General features: G+C 45.5%; 1 protein-coding gene across 1 annotated transcript; it reads left to right on the forward strand.

Annotated features, from left to right (window-relative positions):
* Positions 1-728: 728 nt before the first annotated feature.
* GATA6 (GATA binding protein 6) lies at positions 729-20204 on the forward strand (the record flags this gene model as incomplete). The annotated part of the gene is made up of 6 exons (XM_083877240.1): positions 729-1614; positions 4953-5119; positions 8475-8600; positions 9916-10003; positions 10129-10235; positions 18592-20204. The coding sequence occupies 6 exons, from the start codon at positions 729-731 to the stop codon at positions 18757-18759; spliced, it is 1542 nt and encodes a 513-aa protein (XP_083733366.1). The 3' UTR covers positions 18760-20204.
* Positions 20205-21599: the final 1395 nt, after the last annotated feature.

The raw sequence follows: 21599 nt of genomic DNA on the forward strand, positions 1-21599 counted from the left end.
CCTCGCTCCGTGTCCCGCACTTCGGGCCCGGCGCATCTCCCGTCTCCCGGGTGCATTTCCCTCCTCCTCCTCCTCTCTGTGACCTTGGGCTGCAAACAGGCAAACAAGCGAGGCGATGCGCGGAAGAGCGAATATCGCTCTCCGGCGAAGTAACCTTAAAGGGATCGCCTTACTAATTGTTTTCTCGGTGGAAGCGAGTCAAATGACTCATTCATTGAAATAATCATAACAACGACAGCAGCCAAGGAAGGGCAGAGACGGGGAGAAATGCCACCTCGGCCCCCTCTGGCCCCACGCCCTCACGCCCACCTTTGCCCCGGCGTGCTCCACGTTCAAATCCGCAGGCGGGATGGGGAGGAGAGGGGATGGCCCTCCCGCCGTGCGGGGAGCGGGGCTGGAGCCCCCGGCCCCGCGGGACTGGCGTCTCCCGGCCCGTCCTGACCCGGGCCGCCTGATCCCATCCCGCCGGGGCGAGGGACAGCAGCGCCCAGGCGACATGACTGATTAAGCGCTCAGAGGGGCCAGATAAGCCCTGATGAATCTCATTACGGGAGGGAGACGGGCCGTCCTGTTTGCAAACTTTGTTATTATTATTTCTCTCTCCCCCACTTCCCCGCTCTTTTGTGTCCTCCTACCCCGCCCTGCCCTGCGGATCCCCCCCTCCCCTCCTCCTCCTCCTCCCCTCCTCGCCCTTCCCCATCCACACCCAGCGGCTAAAGGGGACCTGGATGGCCGTGGCAGAAGGCGGCTGGTGCTCGGTGAAGCGGTGCGCTGCGGACGCCGGCGGCTCCTCCTGTCCCTTCGCCACCCGAGAGCCGCGCCCGTCTCCTCCTTCGCCCTCCTCCTCCCCCGGCTCCCAGGGTGAGCGCGGCTCCTCCGAGACCCCCCGGCCGGAGACGGACGACAGCCGCCGGCCGCCCGCCGCCGAGGGCAGGTCGCTGCTCGCCCCCTACGTGCACTTCGGGACCCCGCACCCCTCCGGCCGTCCCAGCTGGGAGGACATCCTGCTCTTCGCGGACTTAGACCAAACCAACAAGCTGATCTGGTCCAGCCGCGGCCCCAAGCTGAGCGCCCTCGGCGCCGAGCAGCCCGAGGAGATGTACCAGACCCTCGCCATTTCTGCCGCCCAGGGCCCCACGCCTTACGACGGATCTCCGGGCGGCTTCATGCACTCCACGCCCAGCTCGCCCGTCTACGTGCCCACCACCCGCGTGGGCTCCATGCTGCCCACGCTGCCGTACCTGCAGGGCAGCGGGGCGGCCCAGCCCAGCCACCCGGGCGGCGGCCACGCCGTCTGGTCGCAGCCGGCCGCGGAAAGCCCCTCGTACAGCAGCGGCGGCGGCTCCCACCCCTCGGGCCGCTTCCCCTACTCCCCGAGCCCGCCGGTGGCCAACGGGGCCTCCCGGGAGCCCGGAGCCTACAGCAACAGCCTGGGCGCCAGGGACCAGTACAGCCCCCTGGCCCGGCCGCTCAATGGCTCCTACCCGGGCCCCTACACGTCCTACGTGGGGCCGCAGCTCGCCCCTGCCTGGCCCACGGCGCCCTTCGAGAACTCCATGCTGCACTGCCTGCAGGGCCGGGCCGCCCCCATCCCCGTCCGGGCACCCAGCGCAGGTAGGACCCGCGGGCAGGGCCGGGCCGGGCCGGGCAGGGCAGGGCAGGGCGGGGAGGAGGGTCACCGCATGCCGGGGCTGCCCGCTGGAGGGGTGTTGGGGGTGCCGGCAGTAGGGCCGCCCCGGAGAGGGGTCAGTGGCCAGGGGCGGCCCGGGCTCGGTGGCCGGACGGGGGTCCCGGGGACAGGCTGCTCTGGAGCGGGGGTAACTCCCGTCGTTTGTGTTCAATTAAGGGAAAAATGCACCTCAAAAAAAAGATGCATTGTTTGCAGTATGGCAATCGGGGTTACCAACCCAAAGATCCCAAAACGAATTGCCCGGCGTAAACTCAATTTTTAATTTTTTTCCAAATTAAGCAGTACATTCCTGCTTTCCCTAAATGCGGTCATCTGGTCACTGCAAATTCATCTTTCTTGTATCGTAGAGGAAAATTGCCGGGAGTCACTTAAACCATTTTGGATTATTTCAACTACATCAGACTTCGCTGATTCGTTAAAAAAGAAAAGCAGTGAAGCAAAACCTCGTATATGAATGAGGAAACCTAATTTGTAAACTGCTGCTAAAATACAGAACGTCCTGATTGAGTTTTGTTTTCATTGCCTAGGTGTCCCATCCTTAGGTTTTGTTTTTTTTTTTTTTTTAGTTAAGGAAATTCTCGGTATCATTAAATCAATTATAGAAGTGGAGCTTGAGCTGCCATGATTTAATCAGAGGTAGAGAGATTAACAATTGTTGAGATCTCTTCAGCTTTAGAATAAGTCTATGTATACATCAATAGAGGTGTATAGAGAGGTGTGTGTGGCTATGTATATATATTTTTATATATGTTATGCACACGTATATTATGTATATATACATATTTATGTAAATATGTGTATGCACACAGGTTTCATCATCATTCATTTTAAGCATAAACTACCCACCAGCTGCGTATATTTTATAGACACCGTGATTTTTCTCTTTCAATGCAGTATTGCAGAAAATTGCCCCATGGATTTTCATCTTTCTGTAGGGCTGTACACACAATGCTCCTCCCGTCTCTCGATGATACCCTGTAGATTTAAGTATTTTAAGCCTCCCACTTGGTGTTTTAATATCATGACAGAGAGAAGAAAATCAGTCGTAGCAGTGCTAGGAGACTCCACACCTCAGAGTAACGAGAAAAAAAGGTTTTGTGTGAAACTAGGTGATGGAGGGGGAAAAAAATCTGTCGTGTTTTGTTTTGCTGTTGCTTTAAAAAATATTTTATATTATTATTTTTGCCGGGAGAGACGTGGGGTTGGAAAATCTCACGACAGGGAGAGGAGAGGGGTGAGTAAGAGGGAGCAGGGAAGTGAAGGAGCCGGGCGCTGGAGGAGGTTGGGGCAGGAGTGTCGAGGCAGCCGAGGAGCACAGCAGTTCCCCCTGCTCCAGAGGGTCTCTCCCGCCCTTCCACCAGTGCTGGGGGCCGGAGGGGCAGGGATTAGCCTTTCCATGAGGGAAAGGACGGGTGCCAGGGCAGCCGCACCGCGGGGTAACGAGGGGCGAAGCGGCCCGGAGCTCCTGGGCCAGGCGAGTTTTCTGCTCCTGGGAGGCAAAACGCGGCAGCAAAGCCGAAGCTACGCCTTGTCCCATTTCAAAATTGTAGGGAAATTGTAGCCGAAATACATATTTTTAGGGTTAAATATTAGACAGTTTGATCAAGCTTTCCTAACGTTACTCGTATAGATGTTAAAGCAGTATCTAAAATCAAAACTTTATTTTGTTTTCCTTGGGAATAAGTGTATTACTCTCTAAGGGGGAAAAATATTTGAAAATGCCTCAATTTGAATTGAGAAATATTGTCACGGTAGAATTTCTTTCAGCAGGCACGAAGGCAATGCTATAAAATAAATAGCTGAGACAAATTACTGTTTAAGTTCCAGCTTCCTTGATGCCCTAAGCATTTTTCTGGTAACAGTCTTCAATGGTGCTTTTAGTGCAAAGATTAATAAATCTTAGCGATGTGCTAAGAGCTGGGAGCTGACAACGTAAATTGAACTGTGCTCTCTGGACTCTGCCGTGTGCCCGTTCCTCTTTAGCGCCTAATAATTCGCAAACGAAGGGAGAAACGTATTCGGATGGGTGCGGGCCAAAAGGCCGCTTCTTTCTCAGCTCAATGCCCGCTGTGTCACCGCAGCCCAGGCGCCAAATCTGCTCCGCTTTTACGAGCTGTACAGTCAAATGTAAGAGAACAACCCAATAATGAATTTAGGCAGGTAGTAGAGGGAGAAAAAAAAAGGAAAAAAAGTCAAAGACGAAGCTCTGAGTCTGAAACATGCATTCCCAGACTCGACTCGAAAGCTGCTGTAAAAAAATCCAAACATCTCCTTTTATTATTTCTGCACAACGTGGCACAGTCTGTGTAAAATAAGTATTTATTCCCCCCTCCCTGAAATACGGAGGGGTGAATCAGAACAAGGATTTGCAGGGGTGAAATTATTAGCTTTTATAGGTGGGTCTTTTTTTTTTTTTTTTTTTTTTCGCCCTTCACTTAAATTTTTTTTTTTTTTTTTTTTTTTTTTTTTCCATTCAGTGCTCAGTAACTGTGAAAGCAGAAGGCACAATACCGCTTATTTTTCCATTTCCTCTGTTTCCTACAAAGCAGCTCTAATTTGACCGAATGGCCGAGGCCGCTGCCCGCCCTGCCTTGGCACAGCAGGGCCCCGAACGCCGCCTCTAAACCCGCGGCTTTACTAGTTATGAGGCGTTTAAAATAAGAGTTAGGGTAGAAAAGTTCTTGCCAAGCTTCGACCCTAGGGAATATTGGGGAAAGCGGCAGCTCCTTATATCCATCTCCCAGGGTGGATTTGAAGCGGTTATTCTGACAGCCACCTCACTCCCCATTCCGCTCCCCTCTAAAGGCAAGTGCACCTCCCTTTTATGCCCTGTGGGCACCACGGCGGGGGTTTCTTCCCTCCCGCGGACCCCAGGCGAGTTTCCCAAGGGTCAGATCCCGGCGGGAGTGCCCGGCGGGCCGGGGCTGATCCCGATCCCTCCCGCGAGCGGTGTCGGCGGCTCACCGCCTCTCCCCGCCTCGCAGAGAAACCGCGGCGCCGGCACACTTAAATAAATAGGGAAAAAACAAACAAACAAACAAACAAAACCACACGCAAAAAAGGAAAAGAAAAATCTGAGGATTACTATTATTATTTTTTTTTTAATCACCGCCTGGCCGCCGTCACGCCGGAGAATTGCTTTTCTGAGGGCCGGGGCTCGCTCGCCCGGGGCCCGCGTTTCGGGGCCGGGGCCGGGCTAAGCGGGGCTACACCGGGCTCGGCGGCCGTGCCCACCGCTTCTCCCCTCTGCTCCTGTCCCCAGAGCTGCTGGAGGACCTGTCCGAGAGCCGGGAGTGCGTCAACTGCGGCTCCATCCAGACCCCGCTGTGGAGGAGGGACGGCACCGGGAACTACCTGTGCAACGCCTGCGGGCTCTACACCAAAATGAACGGCCTCAGCCGGCCCCTCATCAAGCCCCAAAAGAGAGTGGTGAGTCGGGAGGGAGGGGAGAAGGGGGCTGAGAGGAGTTTCCACCCAAGGAACCCCCCTCAGCTCTAGGCAGGGAGACATTTGGGGCAAGGATAGGGGAGAGCAGTCGGTGTATCAGCCTGGTGATCTTCTTGGCTGCAAAGCTGATGGGGCTCCTGAGCAGGTTTACAGGCCAGACTGGTCACAATGAGGGGTGACAGGGCTGGCAGCCTTTTGGGAACTGCTTGGGACCCTCTTCCAGGCTCTGAGCTGGCAAAATATCTCTGCCCCCTTGTGAACTGCATACCAGGCATGGGCCAGCCTGGACTTTCAAGCTATGAACCCTGTCTGTGAGGGGGATTCAGTGGCTTGGAAGAAATTTGTGCTGGTGATGTTGGGCATTTCCAACAGAAAAAAAACCCAAAACAAAAACGAATCAAGGTTGGAAAATGTTTGTTCAGAGGGCTAGGAATTTCTCCAGACCTGCTTTGTTTGCTGAGAGCTCGATCCTTGGGAATGTAAGCAAGTTTTGTATATAATTCAAAGAAAACCAATTGTTTAAACAATGATAATAGCCTTTGTTTTGTTTTACTCTTAAGAAATGAGCGGCAATTTTTCTAAAAATATACTCCTAAAACTAGGGGGGGAAATAAATAGTACAAACCAGAACCCCTGTTTATAACTCAGGCTGGCACTGAATAGGCAAGGAGAAAATTTAACAAGCGGGAACTGCACATTATGTTTAGCAAAGCTGGGTGGAGGTCAGCAGACAGAAAGAATACGCTCTTCAGTAATGGCTGTTACCGAGCGAGCCACAATAAATCACACCACAATAATCCAGGCTGATGTTCGGACCCTTGTGTATGGAGACAGTGTATCAAACCCATCAGCCTTTCAAGCCCCTTTCAATCATGCCAGCTGCTTTGCTCCGTGGCTGTTGTCCTTGGGGTAAAATACCTACTGTTCTTTATTTCACAACCGTTTAAATTTAGTGCCCTTACGGGACCGAGGGGAAACAAGACCCAAACACACGATGATCAGAGCAGACAGTAAGCGCTTGGGAACCAACCCACCTCTGCTTAAAGACCTTTCTTTAAGCCAAAGAGTTAGTTTAACTTTAAGCCAGAGGTTTACTGCTGCTAGGTGCCTGTTTTTTCTAGCTGGTTGTCTGATAAATTTCATGACACAAGGTGTTATCCCATTAGTGGGGACAGATGCAGTGGAGGGGCCAGATCTGTCAATTGCCTCAAGTTCAGAGCCCGACTTGCTGTGGCACCTTGGCCCATTCAGGCAGATTTCAAGGAGCTGACATCAAGTTCTAGCATTTCTGTGTCCTTTTAATTTTTTTTGAGGGAAGGGTGGGGGTGAGAAGACTAAGGCAGAGTCAATCTACAGCCCGATTTCAGTCTGACACTTCAGCGAAATAACTCTGAAATAGCTCTGTAACAATCTGTGTAACAATCCCTACCGAGTACCCTGGCCATAACTATAAATCAAGCGTGACTGTGTGTTCATACAGTTGGAAATATGTAGGTGAGAAGGGAAAATGTTTTGAAAACGCTAAATATGTTTAGATTGCCCCAAAGTTTTTGATAAAATTCCTGCATCAGAAAAGTTGTTTTAGCTTCAAAACATGCCAGAACTCCATGTCTGTTTAGAGATGGGAATGAGCAAAGTTATTGAAATAAAACGTATGAAGGTTTAGACCAGGCTGCATAGGAAAGAAAAAGATTTAACACAGTGAACCAGCTGACAGCATTTCACTCGCAGAGAAAGAAAATGAAGCATATGTGTTATAACCAGCTTTCTTTTACTCAATGTGATCGCATAAAACATGTATTGAGTCAAGGGCACAATTTGAGTGCTGTGTGCGTACATATTTAATAACTAAGTCAAAACTTCTATTTTCATGATACTTAGATTTTTAGGATTAAAAATAGTATTTGTGTACTTCAGCCTATATAACACTTGGCAGAATGGTTTGCTTTTTTTTCCCTGCACACTTAATAATGGATTACTGATTCAAGATTACAAAATCTGTATTTAATCTGGAGGTCTTTCTGAGCTGTGGTGTAAAATGACGGTGGTGTAAATGTGGTTTACTGCTAAAGACACTCAAACAATATTCAAGAAACTCAGTTAGTACTTGGAATATTCTTCATTCTCAAAACATTTTTATTGATTTCCCCAGTGGCAGGCAGCCCTGTGGTATCAAAGGTGACCCAGTTACATCTAACAACCTAGCAGTAAATGATTCAAGAGGAAGGGCATTGTACCCTTAGGTTAGTAATTTCAGTTATGGGCACTTTATAGTCAGAATAAGATTAATGCAATCCTCTAAAACTGACTTCTCCGTGTAAACTTGTTCAGCTGCCAGACACAGAGCTAGGCACAGATTTTTTTTGCATTTTTTTTGACAATGCGATACTTTGAAAAAGACTAGATTTATGATCTAGCTGGAATTCTTTGCTTGTGATGAACGTAAAAGAGATCAGTTGTTACAGGGACTTTTATAACCCATTCACCTTCATTTCACATGTTTATGAGGACTGCCTTCACTTATGATATACAGCCTGTGGCCATAAAGCTCTGGGTTGTACGGTTATTTCTGATACAGCGTTGCTTCATCTTGGCTCCAAACTCCACGGAAGAGTGTCATAAATGGCTTGTTTGCAATGGGAACTTGTTGTCCCCCACCAGCTTTTCTGCTGGCCGAGGGAGGCTCTGCTCTGTACAACACTCTCCCAATGCAAGTTGTTTTTTGTATGAAGATAAAACGGGTGATGATAAAAAGATCTTTTAATGAAAGTAGTGCTGTTGTTCGTGTTACCCCTGGGATGCCCAGGAAAGTTTTCCCCAGATGTGGTGCCACCGAGGGCAAGTGATTAAAGTGGCTGATTTTTCCAATGAGTCAGGAGTATCAGTGCCAGGATCAGAGCTATCTCTTCACCCACTGTACAGGGGAGAGGGCATTGAACTGTCTGGAGAGGCGGCACGGGAGTGATGTGCCTTCTCTTCAGCTCGATGGAGCTGTAGTGGAGATATTTCCTAGCTGTCCTGATGGAAAAATAACTATGTGCCTAGTGGTCTAAACAGACTTCTCCTGGTCTCCAGCTGCCAAATGAGAATTTTGCCTCTGCTGTGACTGCCCAGGGTTGAAAGACATTTGGTTGAAAGACATTCCTCACACCATCTTTCCACTCTCTGATATAAGGAGAATTCTGTTCTAATTCTGGGCTGTTGCTGACCGATACTATTAAAAAAAGCTCCTACCATCCCTGCCATGTGTTAAAGGGCTTTTTACAAACCATAAAGACATAAATCACTCTCTCCTGCCCGTGTGTTTATGCCCGTGTTTGCCTGTGCTTGCCTCCAGCCTTCGTCGCGGCGGATGGGCTTGTCCTGTGCCAACTGCCACACCACGACCACCACCCTGTGGCGCAGGAATGCCGAGGGCGAGCCCGTCTGCAATGCCTGCGGCCTCTACATGAAGCTCCATGGGGTAAGTGCCTGCTTCACCAAGGGAGATCCTCTGCCAGCTCTGATGCTGCTTTGGGGAAGGGGTGGTCCTCAAAAAAACGATGAGCGGAATGCACAGAACAACGGAAAAATGTGTGACATTAGAAAACGGTTGTACCACTTTAGCTTGTTATGCCTTTGACTGGTTATGGGTTTGCCACTGTAGCTCTCTCAACAGATTTCTGTAAAGAAACCACCTCTGGATGGATAGCAGTGGTGTTTTTGCCACTGGGATATAAACCAGATCTTTAGTGGGGAAAAAAATCCCATGACCTTTAATGAGCCAGTTTTTCATGGACAGACATAGCTATGCCACCAAAACGTCGAGTTTAATTCAAGCCATAGCTATGCCAGAGAGATTTTAAATGCAATTTCAGTCTTTGTTGGACAATAATAAAGTAAAAAAACCCCTCTGTCCTGAGTGTGATGGAGTGTGTTTTGGGTGAGACTCTTGTGGATTGTGTTTCAGTCAAGCATAAGTGTTTGAAGAGGAAGGGCATCAGGAATGATTGTGACATGGTCTAGCCTTCAATAAAATGTAAATTATGTCACGGGTTTAAATATTATAACTATAGAAAACACATGAATTCCCTCTCCTCAAACTGGTGTTAAAATATAGTTTAAGCCAGTGCTTTTTAGTGTGATGATCATTACGATGAACACAAAGATGATTTTTGAACACATTTAAATATAAATTTATTCCTATAAATATAAATTTAGATACCATAAAGCTGTATTATGGGTAGAACTGCTTATAGGAACAAATACTAAGGCGATTCTTCAACTCTTAAGCTTCTGTCCTAATACATTTCCTCGTAATGATCTGGTTTGTATAGTGGGTCCACAGGATGAGGATGATTTTTTTTCTCATATACATTCTTTCTTTACAGAATCAGGCACTGGAGATAATTCCTAACTGACTTGAGTAATAAATCAAGGATCAGATATACCCCATCCAATTTAATTTCTTATGGCTTATTGCCAAATGATGCTGGTTTTCCCTAATTCTGTGGTGTTTTCCTGTGGATTGATTGAGGGGTTGAAAAAACTCCCAAGTTTGCATAGAGAAATAAAAAGTCTTCTTACTTTCTTAGTTCAGCTACAACTCCCCTTGAATCAAAGTATCGTTTTGCACAAATAAAATGCAAACAGTTTTTAGAATTAGTACTGTGACACAGAAAAAATTGACTTACTATACAGAAATCTGCAATATCACATCTGGTCCTGTAGTGTATTTTGATTTTTGATATTAGAGTACATATACAACTCTGATCGGTGTGAAAATTTAATTTTTTCAGGTTCCTCGGCCTCTTGCTATGAAAAAAGAAGGAATTCAGACGAGGAAGCGAAAACCTAAGAATATAAATAAATCAAAGGCATGCTCTGGTAAATATAAAATATAAAATATAAGAAAATGTAGCTGCAATAGTTTTTAGTTGTTTGGTTTTTTTTTTTTTTTTCTTCTCCATCTGGAAAATATTTCCTTTTAATACCAATTCCCAATCTTTCAGGTAACAGTACTACTGCAGTTCCTATGACTCCGACATCTACGTCTTCTACTAACTCAGACGACTGTAGCAAAACTGCTTCTCCTGGCGCACAGACCGCAGCCTCCGGGGTGAGTGTCTGGATCTGCAAGCAGGCTGATCACTGGGCAATGTTATCACTGCTTTTATCTTATCTAGCAGAATAATAATCTAAACAAACTTTCCAGTTTTGTTAGCTGATACTAGAACAAGATTTTCAGAGGATATTACATATAGCTGTAAACAGAATGACAAGCTGAAGTACTTTGCAAACCTTCTTGATTAAGATCTATATAATTTTTATGATTGTTAGCCACAGCTTAACCGCAGATATTTTGTTTTTAAGTATTCAGGTTCTTTCATTTCAAAGGTCTTCTTTTGAATAGAAGACAATAAAACATGCCCAACTGATCCTTTCACGAAACAATGCTATATATATATATATACACACACACACACACGTTTTTATGCATTATCCTATTGTGTAAACCCCAGAAAAATACTATCCTGCTGTACGAAGTAAATCATAAAGGCTTTTATTTTAAACTAAAATGTGCAATTAAACCCTGATCCAAACTCAGCTGAAACCAGGCTGGAGTACCCTGCTGATTGCAGTGCATGGGGATTCAGCCCTCTGCCCGCAGAGGGTTCTTCAGGGGCCAGATGCTCAGCAAGTTCCAGAGGAGCACCCAGGAGTGCTGATCATCCTCTGCTTTAGTTTTGATCCTTATTTTATATCATGTACTCCAACCATCTCAAACTTCCTTTCTTCACTCAGCATGTGTGATAAATACTACTGCTAAAGTCGTGAAGCTTAATGTAGATTAATTTCTAACCCCTTGACTCTACCTATCCATATCCACACTCACTTCTCAGCCTTCTGTATCCCTTAATCTGCCACATCCTTTCTTTGAGAAACTTTCCTAATGTGGCTTTCTTTCGTCCTTTATTAATGAAAAGAAGACATTGTTTATAATAGCTATTTTTCAATATGTCTTGGTGTTCGCAACATCCAAATTCCTTTCAATAGTTTAATTTCTGATGTACAAAGTTTCATTGTACAAGCGGAGGAAAAACCCATTTTTTAGCAAATGCGATTGTTTGTGGACTGACAGGGCCACCCAATTTCAGAGGCACTGGGTTTTGGGTTTGGATCCTGTGAGACTAGGATATTACTAAAAAGGCTTGTCTTTGACATGAGAAAACTCTGTCAATCCTGTAAAATAAACAGATCACATTAAAAAAAACAGAGAAACACTAACTGAAAAGCGAACCATTGCAATTTCAAACTTTCCCAGTTAACTACTATGCACTGTTTTAGGCCCTACCTTACATTTGCAAAAGAAAAAATGTAGCTAAATTTTCCTTAAATTTTCCTTGCATTACCTTAAGCAGCGCTTGTGATCCTGAACAATGTGGTGAGATTTATGTAACAGATGGAAATGGAAGCGCAATCCCAGCAGACTGAGGCAGCACAGCCGTGTGCTGTCTGGGGACAGACAGCCGTGGGGATGGAGAGACCATATAGACGAGATCTCATTTCCACTATGCTGCTGCCTTCTTGGCTGCCTAAAACCTGACTTCCTTTCTATTTCTCCCTAGAAGAGCACATCAAACATGTTATTAATAATCTTTATGTTATGATTTTAGTAGTACCACTTTTAATATGGTTTTGCCAGATGGAGTTGTGTGGGTACCAGAGGAGAGTGGGGTAGGGGCATGGGTAATGGGCTAAAGACTCCTTGAGAGCTGTTAGCAACTAAGAGCAACTCCCAGGAGGGACCCTGAGGCTGCTCTTAGTTACATGATGGCATCTCAGTGACAGAACTTCAGTTCTCCCTGATTTTTCCATAGTAGATCAGACTGGGAGAGGACACCTGCACAACAGCTGGGAAAATCTGTCCCCTTATATCCAGCAGGCAGCATGGTTACATCTGCACAGCCTTTTCCCTACCATGATTTGATCAGATGTGCCTTGCATATGCAAAGCCCTTGCAAATACCCCCTCGTGAAAAATTTCAATGAAGGGAAGTGATGGAGAGGGGCTCTGACATGCACTGAAGAGAGGAAGTTGCAGCAGCAACCAGACGTGTGGGCATCCCTCTGGTTCCATCCCAAATTACGTGGAGGGCTACTGATGTCCCACCCTTGTGCCCCAGTCCCAGATGTATGTAAAGAGGATTTGCAGGGGAGTAGTTGTCAAGATATGTCACAGGTACAGTCACATCCTTCATTCAAGCTCCTGGGTTTGCCCAAGCATCTATAATTCAAAGGGACGAGGACTCAGGAGGCTGGAGGTTTAAAGTAAAAAGTGGTGGCAGTAAAGACTGCCCCCCCTTGTCCCAGACATAATTTGGGAACACGATCACTAGCTGCAAAGGACGCAAAATAATTTCTAAAGAATCTAAATCCTATGGAAGGGACTGAGTACTCATAAAGCCTGTTCAAGCTGTTGTAAATGAAGGGATGTCAGCATTTTAGAGCAAGGCAGCCTGTAGCCTGATCATATGATGAAACAAAGATGCTCTCCTAAACTTCTGTTTTGCTTGATTATTTTTTCTTTTGAGTTGATCCATTGACAGATCAAAGGTTTTTAATTATTTCTAGAATAGGTATTAGCTTTGCACCAGGAGAATAAACTTCTCCAGCTTGTGACAGGAGGGAAAGTAAAACCCTCAGATGGATGAATCCAGGCTTTATAATCTTTGGTCACTTTAAGCAGACTGATGTTGATTTCTAACACTGGTGCTGATGATGTTGCTGAAAAACAGGCACCTGCTTGAATAACAAACCTGGTTTGTTCCCTGTGTGTTACACAACAGGCATGGCAACTTGTTTTTGTTTTCCTCTGTTTTTGCTTCTTTAGCCTTTATTCTGTGAAGAGGGGGAAAATGCCAAATTGACATTAGGCAGAGAAATCTGATGACGTTTTAGAAACTCTTGTGTGAAATTCACAGCAATGTTGTTGCTAAATGAAACAGAGAAAACAAATTCCTCCACTGGTACAAAAGCAATTTATTATGCCTTTGGTGGGAGGCTGCCAAAAAAGTTTCCAGTTATGTAGAAATCTAATGGAAATGAAATTCAGCAGAATTCATTTGTGTCAGTAACATTCACTTTTTGCCCTACCTTTCCTTATCTCTTTAAAGTAAAATAAAGAAGGGATGGCAGAAAAAGAGGAGGGCAGCAATTACTCTTGGCAATGTCTTTGAGACTATCCATTTCATGAAGGGAATCTTACATGATGCCAATTCTGAGACAAATTAGCAAGAACCTTAAATGTTGATTTTACGTTCTAGCTGAAGTTTAAACATTTAAGAGATACGATTAATGAATTGCTGTGGGGGCAAAGTTGATTTCAAACATCCCAAAATGTAGAAGTGTTTGGATCGGAGATATTTCGTTGTCCCATTGCAAAGGGGCTATTTGCCAAATTCACATCTGGATCTAGGATTTAGGCCTATTTCTGTTTTCCTAAGCAGTATAAGTACTGGGTGTCCTGTGTTACTAGTATGGAAAGAGTCCAGCTGCATGATATATGAAGTTGCCTTATGTCCCCATAAAAAGAAGATTTGAAGGTTTCAGACAGCCTGCATCTGCATCTATACCTGCTCTCCCTTTGATGCTGCTGAAACTGTACAGGGAAAAGCTCCACCAAATAAATTGCTAAACGAAGGACATGGTCTGCAGTGCAAACCCATCCGTTTCCATGCAGGGGCTCCAACAAATGTGATAACCAGAAGGACGTTATTCCCTTATTAGGATAAAGGCAGTATGAAACCTGCTGTAAAATCTGCTTTTTATGGCAGGACATGGAGGCTCCTTGAAGCACAACTGATGTCAGAAAAAGCTCAGCAGCACCAGGGGAGCTCTTCTTTCAGAAGGCTCTCCTGTGTCCCTTGCCTCCAGTTTGGAGTTTTCTCAAAAGAACCATAATCTTACACCACAGAAAAACTTAGGAAGTAAAATTAGTGCTTACTTCTCTTGGAAGCTTACCTTGGGAAGTAGTTCAGGACTAGTTCTTAAGTTTTGTAGTGTGGGAAATGAGAGAGCTGATTGAGATGGCCTTGGCATGTGGTGAGCTCTCAGGAAAATGCAGTTTTAACTGTCTCCCAAATGCTGGATAAATGGGGCTAGATTAGATGAATGGCTTCTCCTGCCTTTTTTTTTTTTTTTTTTTTTTTTTTTTTTTTTTTTTTTTTTTTTTTTCTCTCTCTCTCTCCTGTCAGAAGAAGATTTGTGAGCTGGTTAGAGGTGATGTTGTTTGCTCCTGTTTAGTCAGTAAATTGGTAGGAAATTCATGCTGGTTATGGGGAAATCAGCCTCCATAGAGTATATCCCAGAGTCTGGATAAACTGGAGTGCTAACCACCTGGGTATTGGGAAGTTGAATGTCCAGAGGTCCTTCATATTATCTGATGATAATATTCCAACTGTATGGAATAATTTCGTAGGCATTGGGACAGAGTTTCCATGAGAAAGGCTCACTAGCATGGTTGGTAGAACTTTCACCTGGAAAATGGGAACACGGTGCCTCAGTCCTGGTATGAGTAAATATTTATCTAAACCAGATGGAATAAGATCAACAGGAGGCATGAGGAACGTGGCAACCTAAAATACCAAAGAGCTTGGCAGACAGGACAATATGCTGGGAGATCTGATACTCTAGACTCTAGTTTAAATCTTTCTTGGTCTCCTACCTCTTCTGCATCAGTCCTCACTCCTGGACAAAATGGGATGCTACATTCTTCTCCCCACTCAGAGTTTCATATGCTGAGTCTTTTTCTTTTACATTGAATAATTTTGTTTGCTCTGTGTATATGTATCCAAAAGAGAGCATTTCATTTTTATATCAAACAGAAGGAAGCAATCCAGCTTTTTTGTTTCAGTGGGGAAAAGCAAAGAAAAATTATTTTTGCTTCTATCCCAAAACTCTATATGCATATGGACGCATACCTTTTGCTTGGTTTTGTTTTATTGCCAAAGCAATAAAGCCTGTTACTCATACAGCCCTTGACAGCAGTGGGTCATCCATTTTCCAAGCCATGCTGGAAGTTGCCTCCCTTAGGAAATTAATGAAGTATTAACCACAGATTTATGTTGCTATAATACAAAGGAGAGATTAGAAGACATGTAAACTTACACGTCTGCAGTATAAACAAAAGGATCAATTGGACTAGCAAGAAATGACAACTTTGTGTGTTAAGAGGGTCGTTACATCAGTAAAAAAAGCCATCATTTTGCAGTGCCAAGACTTGCTCTTCAGATTCCAGGGAGTGACAGTGTTGGGAAAACGTGCTCTTTGTGGGGATGGAAGTTACTGCAGGGAGGCTGAGGCTGGAAAATTAAGGACTCCACCAGTTTGCCATAACACTTCATGTGTGAAAGAATTCTTTGCAAGTGTATTTTGACTGACTGTAGATATCATTTATGTGTTGCAAAAGTAAACTAGGCTGAGGAGGAAGAGAGTCTCAGCTGAGACTCAGCTTATTGCTGACTTAGTGTAATGTCCAAAATTCATGGAGCATTTTGAACGTGTTAAGTGGATAGAGCAAAGGTCTATCTGACAGACCAAAGGTCCAGATCAAGGCCCTCTGCCACCCCCTCCAGCTGTCCTTGCCCAGAACATTTCCCTCTTGGCTGTGGAGGTGTGGGGGAAGGCCAGAGGGAAAAATGTCCATCTCCTCTCCCTGCTCTCCGTGGTGGGCAGGCAGTGCAGGAAGGAGTGGGTGGAAGAAAGCAGGAGTCTTTCAGCCAGAGCTGCTTCTGCTGTTCCCTGAGTGCTGGCCAGTGCAGCCTGAGCAGCCTGGTTTTGATCTGCTGGAGCAGCTTTAGTGGGAGTACATAGCCCTGTAAGGTGCTGATGGCAGTTTTGGGTACAATCTTGTTGTCTCTGTGGCTCTGGCAGAGGTCTTCCTCTGAACATGGCAGGCAGGTCCTCTACAGAAAGGCCACCTCTGATGCAGACAACCTGCCTGGGGGCTGACTCATGGCCAGCTCCTCATTGGGGTAAAAAGAAGAATCTTTGCAGATACAAACACAACCTCTCTCTTTGTTTGAGAAGGAGGCTCTTCTCAGTGGGCTTCATTCAATTTTTTCCTCATCTATGCTATTATCAGATTTCACCAATAAAAATAAAGACATTACCTTTTTATAGATAGCGCCAGTAGCTGGGGATTAGACCTCATTGACTTCATCAGCATTGTTCAGCTTATTTATTTCAGCTGAAAAAAGCCCTCTAATAACTAAGTCCAACTTCTGTCATCTCTCATCCCTTAAAGCTGGAAAACTAAGAGCAAAGGTAGGCAGGCTCAGGAACAGAAGTGTGATTCCATCACGTCCTTTTCATGAGCTGAAGTTTGTTTTCCATGTCTCACTTTGGGAGCTGCCCAAGCTGCCTGGATTTGTCATGACATTACCGGGGTGGGGTTTCCAGACCCAGCAGGCCCCAGGTCCTGCCCGTCCTGGCTCAACAGAGCCGGAATCCAGCCTTGGACAGGCAGGGATGGGCCGTCTTCAAACAGGACGTGCCTCCATGTCCTCCCTTCTGGGGTGCCCGAGGGAGGGGCACCTGATTACCTCATATGGAAACTGTGGGTCCCTGCACCCCACCTTTGTAGGGCTGAATCAGGAAAAGGTGAATTACACTTTCCAAGCCCGGAAAAAACAGGTACTGATAAGATATTTGCCTACCAGAGCAGCAGTGGCAAATATGGGCAAATGGGAACCTTTCAAAGCAGCTCCTAGTATTTTTAGCTCAGGTTGAGCAAACACTGCTCAACAGTAATTTAAACCCTTCTTCCACTGTGGGGAGACTGAAGCTGTTAAAAATTACATCTTTTGTGCTGACAGAAATCTGTTTGAGGTATTAGAAATAAAAGGAAGGCTCTGAAAAGCTAGGCTGATGCAAGATCAGGACTGTACAGGTTAGCATGGAATCTGTCTCACTGAATTCTCCATGTACAGTCACAGGGAAAGAGGATACAGAGATTTGCTGTCACTGATTGGCAACTATATGTTCCAGGGACTGATAAAACTTATTTCTTAGGTTTAGAGCTGTTTCAGTTGGTTTTGGGGGACAGATAGTTTTTTTATTTTTCCTTCCTCCTCTGCATTTCTGAGTAGTGACTAGTGGATCAGGATCACAGTTGATGACGTGGGTGGAAGAATAGTGGTGACCAATCATTTTAATGAAAGATTAAGAAAATATTGGAGTCCAGATTATTTCAGACAAAAATGACTGCTAGCAGTGAGTATTTCTTTCAGAAGGCAAGATTTCCCCTGGGTTAAGCATGGGCAACAAGAGCCTGCATCACACCATTTGGAAATTACCTTTGAATAAATGAAACCTTGCTTTTCCTCTGTCAGGACTGCTAGCTTGGCACAGCTCCAGAAGAGCCAAGAGCTCTACTCTTGTAAAATGATTAAATATGTATACTTCGTACTTAAACAGCAGGCAGGAAGCTTCTGCAGTCACAGTTTAGGATAGCCTTTTTATTTATTTATTTTTAAAAAGGAATTTCATCCAAAGACTATCCATTAACAAGTAAATTAAGGTTTTAAAGTTGACATATCCAAGAGTTAATTTTGCATGAAGTCAGCTCTTAAACATTTCCTTTATCAGGTGAAAATGTTGCCCCTTCTCTGTCTGGCACTGTGAATTTTTCCTCTTTGGCGGATCTGCTCAGCCTCATGGAAAAAATGATTGTTCCTTTGTCTTTTTAACTCTCCATTTCTCTGTTAAAATAAATGGACTGGTTCCAGTGTGGTTCAGAGGTTCATCTCCGTGCGTACCAGGGCTCCCTTGCATGTTGTCTTGTGCAAACAGCAGAACAAAATTGCTCCTGCTTCAAAGGCATAGTGCTTCTCCACTAGAGATTAAAAGAGCATCTCCTTTAGTGGCCAGTCCTACAGGGATAACGTGGTTTTGGCTGGTGTTTTGAAGGGTCAGGAGTGATTTTAAGCATTTCAAGGGCTGAATAGCCCAAAGAAAACTGCTTTCCAGGACCTGCTCTGTATCTGCTCCTGGAGAATTGAGATGTATCAGGCTTCTTCCATGGGGGGAAAAATAGAGCTGCCACCACTCTCAGATCACATTTTTTGGTGTTGGCACCTGTGTCTCTTCAGTAGGGGGCAGTGGGACACATGCACATTTCCTTCTCCATCATGAGCTGATTTCCAAGTTTTCTGCACATCACATGGTTCTGTTTTCACCTCTTCAAACAGACATCACTCCCAGCAGTAGGACTGGGTGACTGGGCTCATGCTGAGACATTTTTTTGTTTCAGTATTTCCAGGCACAGGGGCAAGCAGAGGACAAACCCTGTTTTTGAACAGAAATCCTGTGATGATGGCTGTGCTTCAGGCCTGCTGTGCTCTCACTCACACCCCAGTGTGTGCAAAGCTCACCTGCTCAATGAATGTCTCTCTGCTCTCTCTCTCCCTGCAGGCAAGCTCATCGGTGATGTCTGGCCCAGGAGAGAGCACCAGTCCCGAAAGCAGCAACCTTAAATATTCAGGTCAAGATGGGCTGTACACAGGAGTCAGCCTGAGCTCCACGGCTGAAGTGACGGCATCTGTGAGACAGGATCCCTGGTGTGCCCTGGCTCTGGCGTGACCTGGTGTGAGGGAAGCTGGATCCTGGCAGCCCCCAGACATCTGCGCACGGTTTCCTTCGTGGAGCGGCCGCGGCAGCAGCGAGAGTGCTGGCAAAGATCATTCCTCAGAAACAGTTTTTGAGCCTTGGTGGCAGAGGTGTTTTTCTACTTCCGAAAGAGGCTTTGCCGAAGCATCCAGTTCCTCATCTATGCAAGAAAAATGTAGAGAAAGCAAATGACCACCGGGGATAGCTAATGAAGCCTTACACTCTCAAAAAAACCCCTTCAAACCCTCCCCCACCCCCCTCCCCTGAAAAGAAAAGAAAAAACAACAAAAGAAGAGATAAACCCACAACCTATTGATAGATTCCAGAAATACACCCTCGACTTACCCAGCAGTGCTGCCTTTCTGATTGTATATTTGTTTTCACTCTCTCTTCGCCTTTTCCCCATAGAATTTGGTGGAAGTTGTCAGTGTCGGGGAGAGAGTAGCAAAGACTTTAATTACCAGAGATAGTGAGATACTTTTTAATGAGTGTCAGAAGTGCTTACAGCTTGAGTTGATGCAGACTCCTCGCACAGAACATTTGATGTCTTCAGACAGACCCCATCAGTCCTCTCCTTCTGTGCTCTCCATCTTCAGCATGCCTTGCTCTGCTCTTCAGAGCCCAGCTATGTCCCTGGAAGAAATCACAACATTTGGTACAAGTCCCACAAGGTCCAGTTGGTTAAGGAGATTTTGGGATTGGTGGTTTTTGGTTTAAAATATATACTCACTTTTCAAGACTGCGACATAACTTTTAATGTACACTGTGACTGAGATTTATGAAAGTCCATATTTCCTGGCTGAACTGTATGGAGTCAGTCAAAATTTGTAAACAGGGTAGCAATCAGATATTTTTCTTCCATATATACAATAATTTTTTAAAAGAAGTGCAATTTGCGTTGCAGCAATCAGTGTTAAATCATTTGCATAAGATTTAACAACAGTTTTTATACGAATGAATGAATGTAAACATTTTAACTTAATGGTACGTAAATAATTTAAAAGAAAAACTTAACTAGGCATCCTTAGGCTTTTTAGCGCAACAAAAATGCATCCACTTTCTGTATTTCCAGTTGTTAGAGCAAGAGTTTCAAAGAACAAGCCTTCTCTCAGGAAAATTGCCCTAGCCATCTGCTCCCAAGTGTTGTACAAAAATGCAAATGCATCCCCGAGGTTTTTTTTGCCATTGAATAAGTGTGTGGTGGAAAGCAACAAATTGCAATGAAACTTTACTACCTAACTGATACATATGTAAATACTACAGAAGATATCTAGGCATCTTGAAAATGTAGGATGCAATCTGTATAGTGTGACTGATGCATAGTTAGGTTGGTTTTCATTGGTTTTTAAGTGGGATGTCATTTGGAAAGTGGTTTCATCAGAGCTTTACAAATAAAAGGGTATCATTTTAGGATTTTATTTTTCTGTACAGTGTGCATTTTCCTTTGTCTCCAACACAATTGTTAAGCTCCATTAAAAGCTACGGCAATATACCTGGTACAGGTGGCATATCTGATGGCTGCAAGGATGGTCTCCAGCTGCAGTGTCTGCTCTGCCTACCTAAGTCTGCACTGTGTGCTTTTTCTGCAATTCTCTTCACTACACCTTCTGTAAAACTAGGGCTTCCACCTGCCAACACAGGCCCCTCATGGGCACACGTGAGGCTTTTGTGATGAAAGTTTGGGGAACTGAGCCCATGCCCTGTGAGGACTATCATTGTTTTGTTTGCCCTTCACACCATAGCTGAAGGGTGCCACCCGGTTCCCTGAGTAGGCAAATATAAGGATGTTATCCACTACAGATGTAACTGCTGAGTGGCAGAGGCTTTGAGTGCCTGCTGGCATCCTCCAATGGACAAAGGCGAAGGACAGCGAAAACTGAAGGCACTGCTGCTGGAAAGACAGTGAATTTTAGTTACTAAGGGAAGTGGAAAACCTTTTGCTGGCTCTGAGGACTGGTTCTCTTCATTGCTCAGTTCATTGGAGCCAGACTTATTGCCAGGTGTGATTTCCAGCTATGTCAGCAGTGCTGTTGGACTGGGAAGCCAGGATGCCCAGCCTTCATACCCATAGAGTGGCTGCAGTGTGTCTCTTTGTCTCTCTGTGCCAGGCCTTCTTTTGGGGTGAATTGGGGTAGCTCCTTGGCCTCCAGTGAAGCTATGCTGACTTGCACCAGCCAAGCATCTGCCTTTTGGTTTTCCAAACCTGACAGCTGAGGCTGCCTCCTTATGCTGGAGGTGTTGTGAGGACTGTGGGATGAATGCTGCAGCACAGCCCAGGAGGAAAACTGATCCTAGCGAAAAAGGGATCCGGCTGAACCTTGCCTGGGGTTTGGGTTGCTGTGGCCAGCCAGGAGTGGGGATCACTCGCCGTTCTTGGTGGGGTTGTCATGCCATGCTCAGTGCTGGGCAACCTCAAGTCCTGGCTGCCTGTGGGTTAATGTAGCCAGATACCCCAGCCCTGCTAGCCCTGGGGTCACGAGGGCTTGGATCGTGGGATTTACAAAAATAAACACCTATCTAAGTGCAAACGGAGCCATGTAGAGAAACACTGGGCTTAAAAAGCAAAAGGTGTGGACAAGAGGGTGGATATCTTTCCTCTTGAAGCATCTACTGGCTAAAATGCCCTTATTTGTGGTTTTACAAGTGTTGGCACTTAAATGGATAAAAAAAGCTGTTGCTAACTGGTGTTACAGAGTGTTCAGCCTTAGCTAGGGTCAGCATCCTTTCTAGTTTCCCTTTCTCTTTTCCATTTTTCTTGCTGGGGTGATATTTGGTGTGCCACTTCTGAAAGGCTTAGCACATAACCCATACCT

Source organism: Zosterops lateralis (genome assembly GCF_965231275.1).
Source record: "Zosterops lateralis genome assembly, chromosome: 1".
NCBI classification, from domain to species: Eukaryota; Metazoa; Chordata; class Aves; order Passeriformes; family Zosteropidae; genus Zosterops; species Zosterops lateralis.